This window comes from Python bivittatus, unplaced genomic scaffold, assembly GCF_059951505.1.
Source record: "Python bivittatus isolate LINGU-HERP-01145 unplaced genomic scaffold, Pbiv_v1 ctg000700_np1212, whole genome shotgun sequence".
Classification (NCBI taxonomy): Eukaryota; Metazoa; Chordata; class Lepidosauria; order Squamata; family Pythonidae; genus Python; species Python bivittatus.
The window spans coordinates 21,861,937-21,877,514 of record NW_028277098.1 but is presented as its reverse complement, the minus strand read 5'-3'; the positions used below and the strand labels follow the sequence as shown (position 1 = coordinate 21,877,514).

At 41.7% G+C, this 15,578-nt stretch overlaps 1 protein-coding gene across 7 annotated transcripts in view; it reads left to right on the top strand.

The window, feature by feature from the left end:
* BCAR3 (BCAR3 adaptor protein, NSP family member) overlaps nucleotides 1-15,578 on the top strand; it is a 102,456-nt gene that overhangs the window by 85,259 nt on the left and 1,619 nt on the right. For 6 of the 7 annotated variants that reach the window (XM_025163125.2, XM_025163127.2, XM_025163126.2 and 3 more), the window contains 4 exons: nucleotides 9,733-9,848; nucleotides 12,520-12,691; nucleotides 13,175-13,286; nucleotides 14,879-15,091. In XM_025163125.2, the coding sequence (XP_025018893.1) occupies nucleotides 9,733-9,848; nucleotides 12,520-12,691; nucleotides 13,175-13,286; nucleotides 14,879-15,091 (613 nt within the window). Of the gene's footprint in view, nucleotides 1-9,732; nucleotides 9,853-12,519; nucleotides 12,692-13,174; nucleotides 13,287-14,878; nucleotides 15,092-15,578 lie in introns of those variants that run through there. The other variant, XM_088154187.1, reaches the window with a different exon arrangement.

Below are 15,578 nucleotides of genomic sequence, written 5' to 3'. Positions count from 1 at the left end.
AGGGATAGAATTCTTGTCTGAATTCTAATCTTTCCTTAATTTGATAACACCTAATTGACCAGGGGTTTCTTGATATAACTTGTCCAGAATGCAGTTAGTTCAAAGCCAGTTAAGAACTCCAGAGGTCCACTGGAATGCTAAGTGTGCCCTCTAGTGGACCTGCTTTTGAAATATATGGAACTGGTTGCCTTTGGAGGAATGAAAATTTGGAGGAATGAAAAATTTGGGGTTTCCTGCCTTGGGTTTAGAATACAGGTCGTCCCTGGGTTAAGAACGCCTGGGTTACAGATGATCCATAGTTAAGAATGGAGCCTTTTGTATTAAAATTCAAGTTAAATTCACAATTATTTCAGTTAAATACACAATGGTTCGATTTCATTACATAATACTGCTTATACAGTATTATACAATAATACTGTTCCAGCTTATATACAAATTCAGCTTAAGAACAGAACTTGGGAACAGAACTCATTCTTGAACTGGGGACTACTTGTATCTTCCTAAAAGGACATGCTATGGAGTAAGAACCCAGTCACTCTTTTTTTAGCCACCACATTTTTGTGGGAATCTTTGTTCTTCATCTTCGATATTAATAGGAAAGTTACAGAAAGGTCAACAAACCAAAAGCAATTTTTATCCTTGGCAGGAAACTAAAAATCTATTCAGATTTGTGGTTTGATTGCTATCTCTTCTTGATATTTCCTAGGACATAATTTGGGAATAACTGCTGACCCAGGCATTTCCAGGATCAAATTTGGAAATGTTTTTTCAGATGCCTAGACCAAGCCTCATAGATATGCTGATTCTAGTCCTTCCCACTCTGATGTTCTTCAAATGTGCTAGACTTCAGTTCTCATAATATATGGCAACATGATGCCTACCCGGATATCCAGACTGATTCCCCAAATAATGGGCTGCTTGGAAACATGCTAAGTCAGCCTTCTCTAACCTGGTGCCCTCCAAACCTGTTTAGCCACAACTCTCAGAATTCCATGCAACCAATGAGAGTTGGATAGGCTGACTGGAAATTTTGGAAACTGTAATCCAACCCAACTGGGAGGCTGGGAAAGGTTACCCTAAAGTATCTAGAATAATTGAGTCAAGGGAGCAGGGAATTAAAAGTAGTCTTTGTTGCTATGGTGCGTCTCCCACACTACCTTTCTGTGCAAATTATTTGTTCCTTTGAATCCCTACCAGATAGTCTCCTGAATGTCAAATGGCATTACTTTTGCCCAGTTTCATGGCAAGATCACGCCTCTTGATGTCATTGGCTTAATAGCACTCTTTCAACCTCCTTTCCCTAAAAGTATTAGAAACGTATTAAAAGCAGCAGTCTGTCTGGATTGTCTAAATCATGTCGGCATCAGCTGTGGTCCTGTGCACTCAGGCTTGAAAAGACCTTCTGAGTTCTTCTCCTCATCACTTAGAGCACTCCATTTGGAGAATTCAATCTATATATATGGGCCACTTAAATTGAGTAGAGAGGAACTGTCTGTTTCCTGACATCATGTTTGCCATGGTCTCAGGAGGGGGGCTCTCGATGAGATCAGTTAAACACAATAGCCTACTGGACCCATTATTAAGGAAGGCGGGAATAATATTACTAATGACATTTAGTGAAACCCACCTGCAGCCAAGGGAGGCTTAGGTCCCTAATGAGGTTGATGCTGCCTATTAGGCTAATACTGCAATATATGACTGTCATTAGGATTGTGGGTGGAATGCCTAAATGCCTTTCTTTCCTCCAAAGGCATTTATAGGTAGTGGGTCTCTCGGTGGCAATCTTGCCCAGGATCTCCAATATACATTGATGGCTTCTAATCCTTATACAAATTTTAGAGAAATATAGACCTTGCAAAGAAAAGCGCATACATCGCCTTTTTCAACAACTTGTCTTTTGTGATGAATGTCACACTTACTGAAATGTTTTATTTCATTTTGCAGTATTTATAGACCTCCCCAATCCAGATAGGCATAAACCATTCAACAGCAAAAGTACAATATAAAGTCCCAATATAAATATTAAAATATTATCAGTGAACAGTCTGAAACATCCTAGGCACCATTAAATTGAACTAAACTAAGGGCCAAATGCCCACTGGAACAGCACTGCTTTTACTACTTTTCTAAGGGCTTGTAGAGTAGGAGCCACTACTGAAAACACTTGTCATCTGTGAAGTCCCATGTACCTTGCATGAGGAGATTAGTATAATGAGTGAGAAATCAATCATATATCTGTATGCCACATTCCTATTTAAACTGAATCTGATTTGCATGTTATTTTGGCTTGGATCCAGAATGTTATGGAATGAGACAGCGTCAGCCACCTACTTTGGTGAGCAGAAAACTGTTGTGGGGTTCACCTTTCCAGCTCTCTATAGTTCTGAAATCTGCTGTTGACATTTCTCAAGAATAGCCCATAGACAGTGGTAGACCTATAAACCAAAGGATCTAAACCAGTGAAAATCACTGTCTTGCTTCTATAAGAGCCCGATTCCTTTCCTTTGAGAATAGAAAAGGCCTTTAAGTTTGCAGAGGGGAAGTTGGAAACCAATCCAGAATTACAGTCTGAATACAACCACCTTTATTTTAGTTGGAGTAGAAACATGTGGCAAGATATAGAAAGTCTGGGTGACAGCAGACTACCGAAATCCAAAAAGCTAGCTTAAAAAGCACTGGCTTTTCAAAGGTTCAACGTGTTTCAGTGTGCTTAATTCTTTGCCAGTATTAAAACCAGTATTTTACTTTGTCATGGAGAAATGAGTCTGCTTGACCCTGAGCAGGAGTTATCTGATTTATTGTACCTTAATCTGTTGATGTGTATTCCTGCTTTGGTCTTGCATTCAGCAGTGCAGTAAATGTGTTTTGCTGTTTTCTCTTAAGTGAACTCTGACAAAAGTTAATGGATACTCTTCTCTTGAATAATTAACCTTTCCATCTGATCTGTTATAAGCTTTCTCTGACTCCTGCTTTTCCTCTGGCATAGAATTAATTTGTGTAACCATCCAATTGGTTGTTTGTTCTATTTGTATCCCTCCTTTCCGTGATGAAAGTGTCAGTACAAATGAAGCACCCCAGTGGTACCCCATTTAAGTACTGATGCCATCCAGACCTACCTAATTTTGTAAGACTACTGGAACATGCTCCTTTAGAACAGCTTTCTCAAACTGGTGCCCTCCAAAAGCATTGAATTGCAATTGTTATCATCTCCAGGGAGCATAGCTAAGGAAAAGAGGGCTTGTTTTATCTATGCCCTGGAATAGTTTGCTAGGTTTCTTTGACAGCAGTGACACATGCATGCCTCTGCAACAAGATTGATACAAGCATTTTAAGCCCTCTAAATGAATCTTCAAGTTGGTGATGTCATTTAGCCATCCCCTCATTTACATGCATTTACATGTATCTTAGTGTAAAAATTCCACACAGGCCTGGAATATGCTTCATAATAGAGAGTGACATTTTTGAACAGGAAGATAGTGCATTGGATTGTTGGATTATGTATAATTCAGATGAAGGGGTCGAAGGCAGTCAAGAGACTAGCTGAGGACAATCGGAGAATTATAAATTGGGAAAGATAAGCAGAGAAAGGGTTGGAGCTGATAAGTACCAGTGGGGAGCAGCAGAAGGTTGAGGGACAAGAAGAAGAAAAAGAAAACTTATGAAAAATTAATTCGTAATAGATTTTTATTTTAAGTCTCAAATGTCGCATAACTATACAAGTCCAGTTGAATAAATGAAACAAGTTAGAGATGCAGGCAATGAAGACTTCAGATCAAGAAGCCAAAAACTGATTGGGGAAGATTAGTTGAAGCCAGCAGGTGGTCAGTGACAAGATTGTAAGAGTTGGTGGCTCAAGAGAGCAGACCTGATAAGATAATCATGGGCTGGAACTTGCATACAAGCTGCTCTTGGCACAGAACTTGGTTTGGGGCAAATGTGAGATGAGACTTTTAGTCTGGAATTACTCTGCCTCATTAATTGAATTTTACAGGGCTCTAGATGACATTTTCCTCTTATAACCCTTCTTTTTCCACTATTGCTACTTCTCTCTTTTTTTCCCCACGGACACAAAGAAACAAAAAGTTTAAGGAGCAACAGTTGAGATCACTGCAAAATGTTCTTTGATTTGTAGCTCTGATGCCCATCCATCTGGAAGTACACCTTGTAATTACCGCTTTTCTCATACATTTCACTTTTTCACAGTGTACTTGGGAAAAAAATTCTCCCTCTAACAATTCAATTCATGTACCTGCAAAGCAGCATCAGAAATGTGTAGGCATTTATCAGGAGAGCTGAAGCAGACATTGAGCACCTGGGGAATCCTCTCTCTTTCTACAGCTATCAGTCACAAGGCATTTCCCAGCCTCCAAGCAGGTTGATGCCAGAAACTAAATATAACAATTTTAAAAGCATTTGTTCCCAACAAGGTATCTTTCCCTCCATCCCATGCTCTAAATTTAGCATTTTGTAATGATTGACACAGTGTGCCTTTAGACGAGGGAAATGGTGTTTCATTGTCCAGAGTGTTCTAAGTTTTTGCTCTTTTTCCCCATCTCAAAGACAGGATTTTGTCAGCTGCACTTGGTAGACCAGTTCATGAAATCAACTGCACAGGATGTCTACAACTACTTTTATTGAGATTGGCTATAATAACAGCCAATCTATGCTGTTATCTATGCTCTGTCTATGCTCCTATCAATCTATGATATCTGTCATATATCTATGATATATCTATGATAGCTTATTTATGATAATATATGATATCTATGATATAGCATATCATATATATGATATCAATTTATGCTCCTATGAAGCCATTGATGGACCAGTTCAGTCCTCAATGTCAAGACATATCTGGGTGCCGATGGCAGTTCAGATCATGAATTGTTGGTGGCTAAGATCAGAGCCAAATTATGCAACATCAAAAAGACAGCACCACCAAAGAAGTTTGACATCAACAAAATCCCTTCCATGTATGCAATTGAGGTAAAAAATAGGTTTGTACTGCAGGACACTGCTGAGAAGATGCCCGACGAACTGTCGCAGGAAATTAAATCGACCATCATTGAAACATTAGTTGAATACATACCATACAAGAAGCCAGAGAAAGTGGCTCTCGGATGAAACCATCAGAATAACTAAACGAAGAAAAGCAGCCAAAGCAGCAGGCAAACGGGAGGAAGCAAGGAGATTGAATGCGGATTTCCAAAGAGCAGCAAAGAAAGTTTATTGGGATCAGTGTTGTAAACAGCTAGAAGAGGACTGCATGAAGGGCCACATCAGGAATGCAATTTGCAGAAGTCAAAAGGATTCGAACACCATTTACTGCTCATAAAAGCATCAAAAACAAGCAAGGGAAAGAACTGTCTGACTAACAAGGTGTCAAGAACAGATGGTGAGAACATACAGAAGAGCTGTATGCAGCACCAAAGAGGCCCAGCCTCTTCAGGATGATGAGGAAAGGGAAGCAGAAATAGAACCAGCCATCCTTCAGGAAGAAGTCACATGGGCAATGAGGCAACTGCCAAACAACAAGGCCCCAGGTGTTGATACCATCTCCACAGAATTGCTGAGGCCTGTACCACCTACAACCATCACAGCCTTGTGCCTGAAAGTTTGGGAAACAGACGCATGGCTACAGGATTGGAAATGATCAGTGTTCATTCCATTACCCAAAAGGGGCAACTCCAAGGACAGCTCCAATTACCACATAATTGCCCTCATTCCTCATGTTAGCAAGGTTCTCCTTAAGATCATACAACAATGTCTGGCACCGACCATCGAAAGGGAATTGTCCAGATGTTCAGGCTGGCTTCAGAAGGGTTCATGGCAGTCATGACCATATTGCAAATCTATGCTGGATCATGGAAAAATCTCAAGAATATCAAAAGAACATCTGCATCTGCTTTATTGACTATAAGAAAGCCTTCAATTGTGTTGATCATGGAAGCTGTGGAGAGCCCTAGAAGACCTGGAGGTGCCAACACATCTGGTCAAGTTGGTGCAGTCACTGCATACAAATCAGGAAGCCACTGTGCAAACCCCATAAGGAGACACTGATTGGTTCAAGATAGAGAAAGGAGTGCAGCAAGGTTGCATTCTTTCATCTTTCTTATTGAACTTGTATACCAAAGTGATCACGAGGAAGCTGTAACCTGAAGAATCAACATTCAGAGTAGAGACTGGAGGAAGTAACATTAATGATCTTCAATATGCTGATGACACAATTCTCTCAGAAACCAAAGAAGGCCTGAAACATCTGATCAAAAGGATTAAAGAAGAAAGTGAAAAATTTGGCCTCTTCTTGAACATCAAAAAGACCAAGCTCATGACCACTGTGAGGAATGGAAATGTCAAAATAGTAATTGACGGTGAAAAGATAACATGTGTGCAAGAATTCACTTTCCTAGAATCTCAGCTTGATCTGTGAATGCAGATGCAGTGAATGCAGTCCAGAAATAAAGTGTTGAATTGCACTGGGCTGTACAGCAATGATGAGCATGAATTGAATATGGAATATGGAAAAGCAAGGACATCAGCCTGACAACTAAATGCAGATTAGTCCACACCATTGTGTTTCCCATAACTGCCTACGGTTGCAAAAGTTGGACCATGAAAACTAGACAGGAGGAAAATACACCCATTTGAGCTGTGGTGTTAGAAAAGGCTCCTGTGAATTCCTTGGAAAGCAGAGATGACAAACAAGCAAGTTCTGGAGTGTATAAAACCAGATATTTCACTGGAAGGCAAAATCACAAAATTCCGCCTTACCTATTTCAGCCATGTTATGCAATCAGACTCACTGGAAAAGGCAGTTATGCTTGGAGTGATCAGTGGTAGAAGGAAATGAGGCCACCAGAAAACACGGTGGCTGGACACCGTCAAAGCTGACGCCAACCAGAGCACAAAACAATTGAAAGAAGCTGTACAAGATTCAAAAATGTGGAGAGAGCTGGTCCATAGAATTGCCGAGAATCAAACACAATTGAATGGATAGCATCATCATAGTAACAGAATCTTGCAAGCCTGATTGTGCTACACAGGTATTCCCCAGGTTAAGAACACCCGGTTTATGGATGATCCATAGTTAAGAATGGAGCCTATTGTAGCAAAATTCAAGTTAAATACACAATGATTTGAGTTAAATACACAATGGTTTGAGTTAATTACACAATACTACTTATACAGTATTATACAATAATACTGTTCCGGCTTATCTACAAATTTGACTTAAGGACAGACCTTGGGAATGGAACTTGTTCTTAAACTGGGGACTACCTGTATTGTCGTCTCCTCCTCCTCCTCTTCCTCTTCCTCCTCCTTATAGTTCAGTGAATTAGGAAGGTTTCTGTCTGAGCCACTTCCAAATGTTATGTGAATATTCTCAACTTAAAATGCTTTAGCCCTTGTTGCCTTGGCATATCACCATCAAGTTCATCTTCCTTACTTTCTACACATTTCCTATCATTCTTTGCTTTTCTCAGGAGAGCTGCAGGGAACACACTCAGGCTAAAACATTGGCGAACCAGCAGAGCAAGAATCTCTCCCCCTTCCTTGCCTTGCCTGGCTCATTGGGTTATGCTGAGTAGGATGCATTCTCTTGGTGATAAGAGTACCTGCAGATCAAGAAGCTCTGGGTTTGGTTGCTGTGCTTACCCACAGCCCACTTCTGCCTATCATTCCCTGCTCTCCTCTCCCAAATGCCTGACATCTCTCTATGAACTTGTCATATAGTTGTCCTGAAAAAACAAATTTTGTAAATTTCTGTTGTACCAACGTATTTCAAACAAAACTTCAGCTTAAACCAGATAATCAAAACTTAGTTAACAAACTATATTTTTGTTTAAGGCTATGGTAGATACAGGCAAATTTTTATGGCTTAAGAGTACATTAGGTGTTCATGCATGCATGTGCATAGAGCTGACCCATTCTCAGTCTCTCACATCCACCATACTCATCCCAGTATGGATACATAACACCCATTAAAAATGTGGGCATGAAATGTGCCCCATGCAAGAGTCCTTGTTTCTACAATATACTTAACTTGGTCAGCCACTAACCTAATTAGAACTGGTGATTCTAGCAACACACAAGCACACCAATTGGGTCAAAACCCCAGCCTTTGGGGAAAACAGGCACTATCCCCTTTTTGCAGGAAGTGCCTACTAAGTTTTTCCATCAAGAGAGTACTGGCAAGGCTTCGGGACATCATTCCTCTTTCTTGTTGTCCAGGCAGGCAACAGTAGACATGGCTTGGCCCCTGCAGCCCATCAGTATTTGGGTGTATGTTCTGTGGTCTCAAGTCTTAGCAGTGACTTTTGTAATGGTGAGGCTTGCTTTATCTGGTACTCTTTCTCTCCAACACTTTTTCTTGGAAGACTAGGGTAAGGGAAAAGGGTTAATTGATTGGGTGTAGATGTTCCCATGTCACAACTGAGATTGCCTGGAATTAGTTTCCCTTGTGCATGACTTGGTCTGTTTGGAACTAAATTTAACCCCCCTGGGAATTAATTCACTAGGCTATTTAACAATGTTTTGGGATTTCTACAGCAAACTATTCTTCCCCCTTCCCATAGCATTGACCTAGTTAAGCATACCAGTGATCACAGAATGTTTATTTGAGGGGTGGGGTGGCAAGTTCACCCCCAAGTGATGGAAGGCAAAGCTGTCTCTTTACCTATCAGCTTGTGTGGGGGGAGAAAAGGAGGCAGCTGTCTGGGATCAATAGGTCATTGGGCAGAAAAGACATGATGGACAGGTGAGCTGGATCATCAGCTTCTGGCAGGAGCAAGCAAAAAAGGCTAGAAGGTGCATTTATGCCCACTAGTGCTGGGTTGATAAATCCCAGCCCACATTAGAAGTGTCAAGATGATGCTCATGACTGTGATCGAAGCCCTGCCCCTTCGTACGTGCAGAGGGAAGAGGGGGTGGCTTTGAAGACAGGAGGAGGAGTTGCTACCAAGGCAGTGGTCAGATAAGTAGGGCTTGAGCCTGGGCCAAGAAACTAATTTGAGAAGATGTCTAAACAAGCCTCTCCCTAGTTCACACAGATGTAGTGTGATCTACCTTGTAGGGATGACAGTATGTGCACGTAATGTTAACAAACATTAAAAAGAGAGGGGCTTTGACTTTTTCACACACACACGCACACACACCCCTGGCCCACAGAAACGAATTCAAACTGAATGATAACGATGCCCTTTCTGTCTGTTAAGGAAACGCTGCTTGAAATACATGCGTTGTCTTCGTTTGTCCTCTTTTCTGTTCAACGTTCATGTGCTTTTCTAAAAGTTTCGGTGTTTCATTGGTAAGAACTGGAGTCGAGCTGGTGTTACTGTCAATGAGTGGTGGACTGCCGGGGGTGAGTGGGAGGCAGGAGCCAGGAAGCAAAGCGTTTGGGTTTGTCAGCTGACTAGGAAAAAAGCTGGTCTCGCCAGGCCCCATCCTTTTTAAAAACACCTCATTGTACAGAAAGCAGCAAAGGAAGCCTTTAAATGGCAAGAAAAGTCCTCCAGCGGAGGGCATAAAACCAGAGATGCAGCTATAGTGATTCCCTTTGGGAATGGCACTGGAGGTTTTCTGTGGACAATGGGGTGTCCCCTCGGAGAGATGGCTTCCTGGGCTTGCCAAGCCACGCGAGCGCCTGGGATCCCTTCCCCTCAAGGCGGGTTAATGTTTGGGCTGCCTTGATTCCACTCTGCCTTCTTTTGTTTGCACATTTGCCTTTGTCAGGTTGCTAGGATACTCGAGGTCTCCGAAGAGACAAGGAGGATCATGGGAGTGAAATCAGGCCTGGAGCTGATTACCTTGCCCTACGGACACCAACTGCGCCTCGATCTAATTGAAAGGTGAGTGCTGCCTTTGTGTTTCTCTCGGCAATGCCGAGCTGCTGCGGGAAGGCTTTGCGGCTTCTCCAGGAAGGGATCTTTCTCTCAGGCCCACAGTCACCAACCCTGCAGAGTCAAAGCGGGCAGTGCTGGATTGGGTAGACCTGGCACAGGATGGCTTCCCATGTTTCTGAATCCAGTCAGAGCAGGTTCGTTATGCCCAGCAGCCTGGACGTGATCCCGAGTAACCAGGGCTGGACACAGAAACTGCCCGTGCATCCCTTCAGTGCTTTGGAGGTTTGGGAATGAAGGGCCTGATGATGCCTGTATTTAAGTAAGAATTTCAAATTGTGTCCTGATCAAATAAAAGCAGTGCTTTCCTTCGAAAAACATTATAAATACACTTGTTAAGAGAGCCAGTTTGGTGCAGTGGTTAAGGCGCCAGGCTAGAAACGGGGACTGTGACTTCTAGTCCTGCCTTAGGCATGAAGCCAGCTGGGTGACTTTGGGCCAGTCTCTTTCTCTCTCAGCCCTAGGAAGCAGGCAATGGCAAACCACTTCTGAAATCTTGCCAAGAAAACTGCAGGCCAGGCAGTTGTCAGGAATCAACGTTCACTCGAAGGCACATTTTAAAATTTTACGCTTGTTAAGTAGTAAAAATGGGAAAGGTTGTGTGACAAGATTTGAGGATCTAATGGCTTGTGTTGCACAGATCTCTTACATAAACAATCATGCAGATCAAGTCATAAACTGCTGGTTTTGAAAAGCCCAAGGATTCCAACCTTACCCAGTCTCTGAAAAAAAAAAAGTGTATGCTGTAGTTTGGAAATTTTAGCCAAGTTGCCAAGGTTTCCTACTCCCAATCTGAGATAAATCCCTTGTATGAATAGCCTTATTGGCAAATAGTTGCCCTTTGCTTGCTGAGCCATAAGAGGACCCACCCATAGATTATTGGGACAGGCATCTTCAAATAGCTTTGCTAGTTCATCATGGAAGCAGGCAATTTCTTTCCTCTCCTCTAGTTGAACTGAAAATTTTTTAATTTTTTAAACTTGGACAGATGCATTACTGCCTCTCCATGTTTAGAACAGCAGTGCAGAGACTCTTGTCAAATGAAGTGTTCATTACTTACCTAAGTATCTGAACATTCTAGATGTTTTTGCTAGAGCTTGCTTAAAAGACAAGGTCTTCCCTAGGATGAAGGCTGTGTCCATCAAGGTTGTTCCTCATCCTGGAACAACAGAAGTCTGCATATCAGGGGACCTTGTTCAGTAGGAATGTAGGGTGGGTTCCATACATGGTTGGCTTAGGACTTTCATAGATGCCAAGATAGCAACACACTGAATCTTTCCCAGGCCATCAGAAAGGCACTAGCTATACAATGTGGAGGACAGCACCAGGTTGATATGAGTGTACCATGATAATCATCACATATTGTGAAAATCCAGTGCTGTTTTCTGAGATACTCTAAAGAAGCCATTATATGCCAGCAGGCAACCAACAGAATGGGAGTAATGGCAGAGGGGTGGTTTACCTCTCTCCTTCACTTAGTCTAAGAGTAAAAAAGAAAACAAATCCTCTCACTGCCCACAGTGGGAGGGAACAATTGTAGTCCAGTTTCAGGACTGTTCTCATATTTACCTAAACATGGTGGAAGGCCAGAAGGATTTTGGATCCTTTGGATCTAAAGCCTCTCCTTTCCTATACAGTACATATCAACCACAAAATTCCCTCCCCCCCCCTTGTTCTTTCTCCCAATGTGGAAGCACTAATGTGAGGAAAGGGAAGGGTTGTGGATGCTTTTGGAATGGCCAGGAAGAGGTTGAACTGATGCCGAACTTCACCTTGAGGTCTGATCTCTCCAATTTCCCTGGCACTATTGATGCATTGCAGCATTTAATTGGTTAAATTCATTTATTCAAATCTTACTAAAATATATTCTGGATAATTGCACAGGAAAATGTTAAAATTAGCTTAGATCCACTGTTAGACATAGCTGCAATAGATCTGTGGAATTTTTATTGGAACTAAAGCAATTAGGACTTTAAGTTCCATTGATTTCTGTGGGTCCACATAGAGTGAAGTGTCCAGCTAGATGGCAGCACCTACCCAATCTTGGCTGATCTCAAAAAAGCTAAGCAGAGTGAGATTTGGTTAGTACTCAGATAGGAGATCAGAAGAAAATTAAGGGCTGCCAGCTAGGAAGTTGAAAATGCATCTCGGAAGAAGAGAATGGTAAATCACTTCCACATTGTTGCCCAGAAAACTACAAGGACATGATCATGAAGTCAGCAGGACCTGAGCTCAACTCAAAAATGATTCTATCTTTAAACAGAACTGAATTTAGATCAAGTTCGTTATTTTAATATAATAGTTTACAAAAGCGCAGAGATGCCTTGTTTGTGTGCTCTGATACCTGAAGCAGAGGAAGAATACTGTTTTTCATAAATCTGTAAATAAAATAGGCCAATGCAATTAATCAATTTAAAATACTCCTTTATTTTTTTTGACACCCAAGAATCCTACAATTGGCAGGTGTGCAATTCTCTGTGCCAATTTGTTTTTGTTCTTCTTATCAAAGTAAATAATGGGAATATAGTGATGCCAAGATGTCAGATCCTTTTTTGCTTGAATTCACATGGAGTGTAACAACTTATGGTTGTCCTGACTACAACTGTTTTGTTTTCTCTAGACATACTACTATGGCAATAGGAATTGCAGTGGATATTCTTGGCTGCACAGGAAATTTAGAAGAGCGAGTTGCAACATTAAACAGGATTATCCAGGTTGCAGTTGAACTAAAAGACTCTATGGGGGATCTTTATGCCTTCTCAGCTATAATGAAAGCTCTGGAAATGCCTCAGGTAAAATGGAAATCTTATACTAGCATATTCAGGGTAATGAATATTTCTCGAAAGGCCCAACAGTATACAGCAAAACAAAATCATCTGTTGCCAAGGTCCATTAGATCTGCTTCTGTGGATCTCCCTGTTCTCTACCCCCCAGCTGGTAGCTCAGTGTTTACTGAAATGAACTGCTGACTTAAAGGAGTCAGCATGAGATCTTTCACACTCCTTTACTGGGATGTAGAACAACTGCCTGGGAAAAGCTGATCTGAAACCATGGGCTAAATTTCTCTTCGAAACTCTCAAGTGCACCAACCATCCTAGACTGAAAGTCCAAAGTGGTGGGGTCCTAAGAAATCGTGGCACACCCCCTCCCCCTTATCATTGCCATGCCTTGGTATTTATGGAAACAGTCCTCCATTGAGCCACATTCAGTGAGATAGTATTGTAACTTACAGCAGGTAAGCACACTTGAGAGCTTCCCTTTTTTGTCCTCTGTAGGTCGCACGGTTGGAGCAAACATGGACCAGTTTGAGGCACTGCTACACACAAACGGCCATCATGTATGAGAAACAGTTGAAACCTTTCAGCAAAGTCTTACATGAAGGAAGAGGTGAGTGTGTGGATACCAAATGCAGGTAGTTATATAACATTTTTTGTTGTTGCCAAGAGACTCCAGTTGAGTTTTCAGGGCACATTATTTCCTTAATGGAGTGTGTGTAAAAAAGTCATATACTATCAGAGACAGTAATGGGCATAATCTGTTTGACTTAATCACATCCTGCTTTGCTTGTGTTTAATTTCTCTTGTGTGGGGAAGAATAGAGATAATGTGTAACCAAAGAATACATGTGCAATTGCTCATGTGCAAGCCCTAGGAAAAAGACCACAGCTGGACTTTCTCAGGATTTTTTATTAAAAATCCCAAGTAATTGTCCTAGGTCTCCTGTTTTGTCATAAGAATTGATTGGATAAATTTCCCTGGAGCTCCAGTGAGAAGTGATCAGTGATCATTTTACCTTTCTGTTCTTGCCAAAATAACTTAAGGGGTTTTTATGGAAAGTTGAATTAACAAAGGGAACTATATCTGCATCAGCTGTCGATTCATACTGCTTATTGGGGTATATGGATGTGTATGTATAGTGTATGTATGGTATTTATACAGTGGTACCTCGGGATACGAACTTAATCCGTTCCGTGACTCTGGTTGCAACTCGAGTTGGTCTCAAGTCGAGGTAAAGTTTCCCATAAGGTTCAATGTAAATCCGGTTAATCCATTCCGCCCTCCGAATTTGGTCGCAACCCGAGGCAAATTTCCCCATAGGGTTCAATGTAAATCCGGTTAATCCGTTCCACCCTCTGCCCGAGTTTGGTCGCAACCCGAGGCAATTTTCTCTTCAGAGCCTTACTCCTGCCAAGCCTGCTCTGCATTTTCTTTGGAGCCATGCTAACACACACACCAAAAACCTTCGCAAAACACCACAAAACACACCACAAGCCTCACCGAACGTCTCCTTGCTACCGTGACCTCACCCACAGGAAGCCGCGACCACGTGGCAGCAGGGAAAATGGCCGCGGATCTGGTTCGTAAGTCGAGGCGAGTTTGTAACCCGAGGTAAATTTTTCCTGCCGAAGCTGGTCGTAACCCGAAATGTTCGTTAGTAGAGGCGTTCATAACCCGAGGTACCACTGTATTTCTAATCCACCAAATAATCAAATGTTTTCTTCAAAATTATTTAAAATTTTAAAAGCAGGGGAAAAAACCACTTGAGTACATTAAGCACAGGAATGAATTAATATTGTGTGTGTTTGAAGGTACTCTCACAAGAAATTTCAGGTATAAATGCAATAAAAGTACATATATAATGCAAGCACTTAAAACAATGATATATTAATAGGCAATTCCTTAAGTGGATACTGAAACTGAGATGATTCGCTTCCTTATTTCCAGCAACTACACTTCATTTTGTAGGAACACTCAGAAGAGGTTCTCTGATGACCGAAGAGACACTGAGAATTTTTGACCTGAAGCCAGCTAGGGTTTTATAGACCAGAACTAGACCCAGATGTAGACTGCTTGGCCAATACTGGATTGCCATGAAAAACATAAGGGAATCTTTGCTTAGTATCTGCAGTTGCAGGCTCTATTCCAATAGATCAGTTTATCATATGCTAACCTTAAGTGCTTTTTATTTCCTCATTTCAGAAAACACTTGTGTGTCGCAAAACATTGTCACTGTGCCACTGCTGGTGCCTCTGGTTACCCTGCTAGAGCGCCAGGCTGTGGTCTTTGAGGGAATGGACATGTGGGAAAACACCGACCAAAGCTGTGAAATCATGCTGAAACATTTGGCAACTGCTCGTTTGATAGCACAGAATGCTGACCAATACAGCGCAAATGCAGAAAGGATACTTGCAGGTAGGAAGAAAGGTGGTTGTTGTTAAGGCGTGTCTGACTCTTCGTGACCCCATGAACCATATCGCGCCAGGCCTTCCTGTCCTTCACTGCCTCCCTGAGTTTGCTCAGTTTCATGCTCATTGCTTCAGTGATGCTATCTAACCAATTGATATAGCTGTAAGGCTTTTAGGGTTTAAGCTCATAAAAAGAGATGCAGGCAGAATCAAGCCCAGGTGTGTGTAAATGCAGTCCTATAAAATAAGGTTGTCTCCACTATTATTTGTGTGCCTGACAGATGTTTATGCATCTTGTAATTTATAGAACGCAACAGCTTTACCTGAGTTGACCCATGTCCATTTTCATTCTCTGAACTGTAAACAGGAAGAGCTGGGACTGGACTAACTTGTAACATTGCGTATGAAAAAATATGTGGCCTTTCTAGGGACTTGCCGTGACTCACTTAGAAAACAGAAAAACATGAAATCTAAGAAAAGAATGACCTGAAGAA